General features: G+C 44.1%; 1 protein-coding gene across 6 annotated transcripts; it reads right to left on the minus strand.

Moving 5' to 3' along the window:
• Positions 1-663: 663 nt before the first annotated feature.
• LOC132658815 (uncharacterized) lies at positions 664-4827 on the minus strand. 6 transcript variants are annotated; one of them, XM_060408071.1, is made up of 5 exons: positions 4118-4827; positions 3890-4004; positions 3749-3809; positions 3440-3649; positions 664-3316 (listed from the first exon to the last, which is right to left on the minus strand). In XM_060408071.1, exon 5 carries the CDS (start codon positions 3255-3257, stop codon positions 1833-1835), a length of 1425 nt encoding a protein of 474 aa, XP_060264054.1. In that variant the 5' UTR covers positions 3258-3316; positions 3440-3649; positions 3749-3809; positions 3890-4004; positions 4118-4827; the 3' UTR covers positions 664-1832. The 6 variants fall into 6 exon arrangements, with proteins under 6 accessions (XP_060264054.1, XP_060264055.1, XP_060264059.1 ...); XM_060408072.1 differs by having other exon boundaries at positions 3890-4030; positions 4135-4796; XM_060408076.1 differs by having other exon boundaries at positions 3749-3797; positions 3890-4030; positions 4135-4762.
• Between the last annotated feature and the right edge of the window lie 3002 nt (positions 4828-7829).

Here is a 7829-nt window from a genome sequence, read left to right on the forward strand (position 1 = left end):
GGACACATAAAAGGGGCACTTGATCCCACCTCCTGAGTCTTCCTTGAATACCTACCCCTTCAGTGTTGTCAGGGGAATGATTAGGATATCGTTTTAACTAAATTGATCCCCAAAGCCAGGCTATACAGAAGGCTAAAACAAGTTTACTTTTTAATCTCACCCTATACCAAGCTACATTGTTCAGCTAAGCTTCCGGATAAGTTCTCAACAAACGTGACAGATGGCAGCAATAATATAGCCAGAGCAGCACAGCGCCTGCCAATTTAGGCAGTGGCTGATTACAGCGGAAGAGTAAGCACCCCTCCCTTGTTCCCATAGGTTGTTCGAGAAATATAGAAGTGCCCCCCCCCCCACCGCCTCCCACAGTGTAGCTGTCTCTGCTCTATTCAACCCCGGTCCAAGGCACCTGAATCTCTTTTCCAGAGCTGCAGGCTGGGGAGTGTTCACTGGGGAAGGTCTGGTCCCCTCATGTCGGGTGACTCCCCTCTAACAAGTTCACTGTGGAGAAGTCTTCTTCTTCCCCTCATTAATTTTTTTTTTTGATCATTTGCTGAAGACATGGTAATGTAGAAACTTGGGAGTTATGGAAAAGAATGAAGAAACAGAAAAACATCCTCACACATGATCCCCCTCATCCAGAAATAACCAGGATTAACATAGTAGTGTATTTCTTTCCCAGAGTTTATTGCAGCAATTTTTCTTGACATGGTTGAAATCCTACCACTTCAAAATCATAGCTACTATTTTATCACTTGTTTCCTCCTTAAACAGCATGTCCATGGCTTTAAGAATTGTTGTTACCATGATTTTTTAAGTGCAGGAATCATCTTCTGTCTTACGTCTACATTGCTGTTTGTATAACTTGTAAGACACATAATGTTAAAGGCCTGCTAATGCCATGCCCTTCCATGAAATTTAATGCTGCAAGATAAAGTAATGATAGCTGATGTCGTTTGGCGGCTTATTATTTGCAAAGTACTCTTTTAAAGGCTTCACATGTATTAACTCATTTAATCCTCATGCAGTTCTACAAGGCAGGGGTTATTATTATCGCCAGGTGATAGAAGCAGAACTTGGGAGCCAGAAGACAGGAGTGAGTTGCTCAGAGGAACACAGAGGGTGAGTGTCAAAGCTGGGGTTTGAACCCAGGCATTGTGACTCTAGAGTCTGTGCTCTCAGCGCTTGTAAACTGGCCAGTCCAGGAGCTCCCTGCAACCATGAAGGCAGTTTACAATCTAATATGCAACATGCAGTAACATTTTCCAGTCAAGAGTAGTGTTCTTAGGATACAATACACATTCTGTCCTTGGTTTACACTCTAGACTCATAACACCATTTCCCAGCCATAAGTAACAGACCTCTCCCAAGGATGTGAAAAATCTTATAGGAAAAGGATAGACAGCATAAGGACTTTTGCTTTTCTAAAACATTAGCCTGTATGTGCCAACCATATAGCATCTACCACCTGTAAACTTAAAACTTATTTAGGCGAGCAGTCTCCCATCAAGAGATGGATTGCGATGATACAGTATAACAGGATAAGATAGACCATTTGTGTAGCGAGCCTCTCTTTCTTCAGAGTAGCATTTTAAACCCATCTTTCTCCTGAGCAGAGACAGATGGTCACACTTCCAAGGCCTAGAGTCTTCTTAGTTTCCTTTCTTTTCTCTCCTGCATCTTAAAAAATCTTCCCATTTCCCCATCCAGGGTATCTGATATTCAGCCCTCTCCCTCCGTTGTCCCTGCCTCCCCATTACTGAAGAACTCCTGTGGGTGTGGGTTTTGGTCAGGGTCAAAGTTTCTATCCTCTCTTGAGAGCAGAGCTTCCCACATTAACAGTCAACTTGCCTAGCAAAATTCATCACCACGCACTCCTGCAAATCCTTATCCCCTGGGCATCTCTCTGTATTTCTCCAATCCTGGGAAGGTTCCAGAGAAATCTCTGCACTGCCCTGCACTTGGCTCTCCTCTCCCCGCTGGGACCCACTCCTGCCTTGACTCAGCTTGGAAAATAGGTCTTCCAGAGCAGAAGTCCCTTCAAATGAATCCTGCCCCAGAGCTTTGGCTGCGAAGGAGGCATCTGCCTGGTCCCTCACAGGGCAAGGAAGAATGGGCTTTGCTTCTTCCTTACCATTCTCCACCTGAGGCCAGTTTTTCTGGTCCTTATTTATCCTTACACTTGCCATGGAAGACTCACCCTGCAAGAGAGTCTGAACCGCATCTTTGGCTCTGAATGAGGTCCAAGCTTGGACTGTCAGAGGCCAAGAAGGAGACAAGACACTTTGGTCTTTTCTATCCCTCCTCGTACACCCACTTTTCTCCCCTACATTCAACCCATCTTTAGCAAAAGAAACCTCCTCCAGTGAGCCATGGCCCGATGCCACATCTGAGCACGGGCTGCCAGCCTGAGCACTCTGATAAGAAGTAACCAGTGACACTTTATCTTTCTCCTCCTTTAGATCCCTGCTTCGAAGCTCCGTGTTAACTCCATCATTGGCAACTGCTGAAGCCCCAGCAGGAGCTGTGGGTAATGGACCTGGGTTCGTGTAAGATGCCCAAGCCTGTACCGTCAGAGGCCAGGGGCTACGCAGGATCTTGTTCTTTTTATTTCTTCCTTTATGGCTGTTTTCCTGCTCTAGTTTTATTTCCTGGTTGTCCACCAGAGAGTCCCACTCAGCAGAGGACTGAGTTGGACTTCCTGCTGGCAACAGGGCACCAGCCGGTGCCATCCGAGACTGACTGAGAGTGGATGCCTTTTTACCCTCACCACTCTGCCTTTGCTCCCAGGCTTCATCCTCCACACTGACTTCTATATCATCCTCTAACAGAGGCGCTAGGACAGGAGCGTGACCCAGAACTGGGGCTGCCGAAGATGCTCGAGTCCGCAGCGTCAGAGGACAAGGAAGATACACCATCTTCCTTTCCTTCCTATTCCTCCTTTTACGGCTGTTTTTCTTCCCTATGTGTTCCCTGATGTTAGCCCTCTGCCATATAGCGTGATCGGGAGCTGCCTGTGGTCGTGGGGCCTCAGCTTCCATATCCAGACACAGACTGAGGTTGGACATTTTTTCCACCTCATCACCCTCTCTTGGACCCATGCTTTCCTGCCCCACATTTCCCCCACTACTTGCATCAAGATTAGTATCTTCCAGTGCAGTTTGAATGGTAGGCGGGGCTCCCGTGTATGCAGCAGCTGAATCTGCGTCCTTTGCCTGGGTCGTCAGAGCCTCCATGTGAGCTAAAATGTCTTTCTCCATGTTTCTTTCCCCCTTCAACTCTGCCTTGCTTTCGTTTCTGGATCAATGAACGTGTTGATCTGGAACAGAGGAAAAAGAAGTCATCCAAGAGGGAAATGAGATTAACAATCAAGGCTAGCAAAATGGCCCTTCTGGAAGGAGAGTATCAAGCATCAGGTCTGGGGGACTCAAACCAAGGATACCTGAAACTATTTAGAAGCAGAGCTGGTTACGGAGGTGGTGAACAAAGTAAGGCTGTCAGACGCCTCATTGGCAGCTATTCCGCTACAACCTCCCACAAATGGCTCACTCCTGCTATTTATCGGCGACCCTGGACACCCTCAAAATCCTGATGGCTGGTATTTTCAACCTTCATCAGTCATCACTGTCTCCTTTGAAAGTAGAGGAAAACACTGGAAAGACATAAACAACAACATAAAAATATTTCCATTTGCATCTAAGGGGAATAGAGACATTGGTTAATGGTCAGGTATAGATCTTAGCATTCTTACCTTTTGATGCTTCAGATAGCCTTAGGAGACCAAATCATAGCAGAGAAAGCTGGAGTTGAGCCTATTAAGTCAGAGAAAGAAAGCATCATCAAAATGAGCCTGACTAGATGCCCCTGGGTACGACTTTGAGCAGACTCTTACCTGGCTGTCCCAGAAATGATCTGTTGCAGTTTCCCACACAGAAGAATTGGTGTATACACCAAGGACCCAGGGGGTCTACATAATCCAGTGATGCTCATTTGATAAAGAAGAGATTCTGGTTTGATAGAAAACAGCAAAATTCTGTAAAGAAATTATCCTTAAATTTAAAAATAAATAATTTTTTTTTAAAAAAAGAAGAGATTCTGTTCAGTTCAGTATGATACTAGCCTTTAGTTCTCCCTCACCGGTTTCTAATTCTTCGCCAAGTTGAAAATCCAGGTCTGGGTCTTGCACTGGCCCATATAATCCATTCATCACGTATTATACGTGAGCATAACTGTAGAGCCAGTTGCTAGTTCTCAAAGAAGTCCTGCTGCAAATTCCAGTCCCTTCTCAATCCTTCTATTGTACCATATATATGTACGAATTAACCTTGGAATGGGCTCACTAGTTACAAAATATCCTTTCTATCTGAGCAAATACGTTTAGTTGAACTTCTGATCAAAAAGGAAAAAAGGAAGAATAAATCAAGTAGGACTCAAACTCCCTTTCTCTAGTTATGACTGACGCGGAGAACTCAATGAGGCCCCTTTGTTTTACTTTGATAAGAAAGTGTTACCATACAACGAAGGAAAGTAAGGCCTGGCCTTGACCTACTGGGCTTAGCAATGGAAAACTTGTTTGAGTTTTTTTATCTTGAATGTGTTTCTATCTAGAACGAGAGTTCTGGCAGTAACTGTGCGCCTGTGATATCCCTGATGGAGCTGGGGAGGGCTTACTGAACCTTCTCTCGGGTGCCGCCAAGGGCCTGGACCTCCTCTTGTGCAATATTCTCAGCCAGCCCTCACTGAAGTGCTCCCAACGTAAGACTGTGGAAAGAGGAATCACAAGAAAAACTACATACACCGATTATCTAGCATGGTTTCCACTTTTTAAACATCTTTCCTGATGCAATGGTTGCATATTTCACTGGTCGGTACATAGGGTAAAGTAGTCACTGTGCTAAGGCTAGCCTAGCTCATGACAAAGGCAGAGGTTATCTCTAGATAAAAGCCAGCTGGCTGGCTGCCAAGAGGCCACAATAGGTGAAATTTACCTTGTCCAACACGGTAGAGTCCAAGGTTGGGTCCCCCCACTGAGAGAGGGTCTATAGTCCAGGGGCAGATGTCTGTTAACCAAGCACACACAGCCAGGTCTGTTTTCTCTATCCACAGCTGCATCCATGTTCCTGACCGTATGTGTATCTACATGAAATACTCTGTCCCCTGGACACCACTTGGAGGATGGCTGCCTGCTTTGGGCTCAGTAGATTTCCCTCCAGTCTGCTGACCCTTTTGCTCATATAGATTTATTCATTCATTCAACAAATCTTTACTGAAACTGCCACGTGCCCAGCATGAGGCTGGGTGCAGGGGCATATACACTTGAGTTTCAGGTTACTTATTTACAGTCATTTTCCATTTTGGTCTCTTGGAGGTGACTGCCTTGATTGGAGTTCTGCATGTTTTCCAACCTCAAGTCACACACACACAGACACTTTATTGGTTGACTCTCAGAGATAGATAATGGCATTCCTTGAATGAGGATTCTACTAGCTTAATTATCAGAGGCCCACCTATTTATTTACTCTTTCTCCAGGTTACTAGGGCATCCCTGATAGCTCAGTTGGTAAAGAATCCACCTGCAATGCAGGAGACCCCGGTTTGATTCCTGGCTTGGGAAGATCTATTGGAGAAGGGATAGGCTACCCACTCCAATATACTTGGACTTTCCCTGTGGCTCAACTGGTAAAGAATCTGCCTGCAACGTGGGAGACCCAGATTCAATCCCTGGGTCGGGAAGATCCCCTGGAGAAGGGAAAGATTACCCACTCCAGTATTCTGGCCTGGAGAATTCCACGGACTATATAGTCCATGAGGTTGCAAAGAGTTGGACATGACTGAGCAACTTTCACTTTCCAAGTTATTGAGTTCTCCACACTCTTAGGTCGCCCTCCCCTCAGTGGCATAACCTCTCTGGATTTTGGATAGGAAGCAAGTAACTCCTGATTCCAGTATCATCCTTCTGCTTTATGTGACTACCAGTTCCTTTCCAACTTTTCAGTTATGGGGTAACCACTGTTTGATGCCTGTTTATTTGCATGCTATGTGAAAATCCAATTTATATGTGTTGTGTTACAGGAGCTGTCTGGTGTCCCTCCTTTGGTAGGCAGGAACTTATCATTTTAGGCCTAACAGGCAGGGTCCTATGAGATGTGATGATTTGAAATCATGTCCTAAGGGGATTGGCCCCCAGGAAAAACAGCCTCTATCATTCGGGATTCTTTCACTGCAAGTGACACACACACAAAAGACCCAAACTTGCTTAAGCCAAATGGGTGATTTATAGCTTACCATAAGCTTAATAAGTTCAGGTGTAGAGCCAGCTTCATACATGGCTTAGTTCACAGGCAGATTACTTCACCAAGACCCTCAGAGATACTTCCTCTGGGTTGGTTTCTATTTTCAGGCTCTTCTTAGAGAAGAAGGTACCCCTGGTACCTTCAGTCTCACAATGCCTAATCCAGCAGTGAAGTTCCCTTTCCTCGTAGAGCAACGGAAGTCCCTAAGTTGAGTTTTACTAATTGGCCTGACATGGGTCGTGTGTCCATTGCTGAACCAATCATGGGTGGAATGTTCCAATACTGGGCCTCTTCAGATTCAAGAGGAAGTTGGAAAGTAAGAATGAAAGTACACAATCAGACATAATTGAGAAAACAGGGAAAGTGAGGAATGGGCAATGGGGAAGTGAAAAAAGCCCAAATCTTAGACATTGTCTTTTTTTTTTTTTTTAATAAGTAGCTTTATTGAGATTCACCCTTTATTGAGGGTAAAAAATTCCCTGTAAAATTCACCTTTTTAAAATTTTGTATTGGAGTATAGTTGATTTACAATGTTGTGTTAGTTTCCGGTGTACAGCAAAGTGAATCAGTTATACATATACATATATCCACTCTTTGTTAGATTCTTTCCCCATATAGGGGCTTCCCTTGTGGCTCAGCTGGTAAAGAATTCTCCCGCAATGCGGGAGACCTGGGTTCAATCCCTGGGTTGGGAAGATCCCCTGGAGAAGGAAAAAGCTATCCACTCCAGTATTCTGCCCTGGAGAATTCCATGGACTGTATAGTCCATGGGGTCACAAAGAATGGGACACAACTGAGAGACTTGCACACTTCACTTTCCCTTATAGGCCATTACAGAGTATTGAATAGAGTCCCTTGTTCTATACAGTAGGTTCTTGCCAGTTGTCTATTTTGTATATAGTAGTATGTATATGTCAATCTCTTAATTTATCCCTCCCCTACCCCTGTGCTCCCCACAGGTAATCATAAGTTTGTTTTCTACATCTGTGACTCTATTTCTGCTTTGCAGATAAGTTCATTTGTACACTTTTTAAAAGTTAAAATTAACCTTTTAAAGTGGGTTTTAGTATATTCACAGAGTTGTGCATTGCTCATCTCCACCTAATACCAGACATGTTCATTAATCCCCCCACAAAACTCTATGTCCATTAGCAATCATTCCCCTTGTCTCCACTTCCCTCAGCCTTTGGCAACCATCAATATCTTTTCTGTTTCTACAGAAACCTATTTGCCTATTCTGGACACTTCATATAAACAAAATCATATAACCACATATAATCATAGAAAACGTGACATGGTATATCTGGCTTCTTTCACATAGCACCTTATTTAAGATGCATCCATGTTGTAGCATGTATCAGTACTTCATGCCTCTTTATGGCCAGTTAATATTCCATTATATGGATACAACACATTTGTTTATCCGCTCACCAGATGATGGGCATTCGGGTCATTTTACCTTTTGGTTATTATAAATAATGCTACTAGAAATATTTATGTACAGGTTTGGGGTAAGCTTATGTTTTCAAATTTCTTGAG

The sequence above is a fragment of the Ovis aries genome, chromosome X (assembly GCF_016772045.2).
Source record: "Ovis aries strain OAR_USU_Benz2616 breed Rambouillet chromosome X, ARS-UI_Ramb_v3.0, whole genome shotgun sequence".
NCBI classification, from domain to species: domain Eukaryota; kingdom Metazoa; phylum Chordata; class Mammalia; order Artiodactyla; family Bovidae; genus Ovis; species Ovis aries.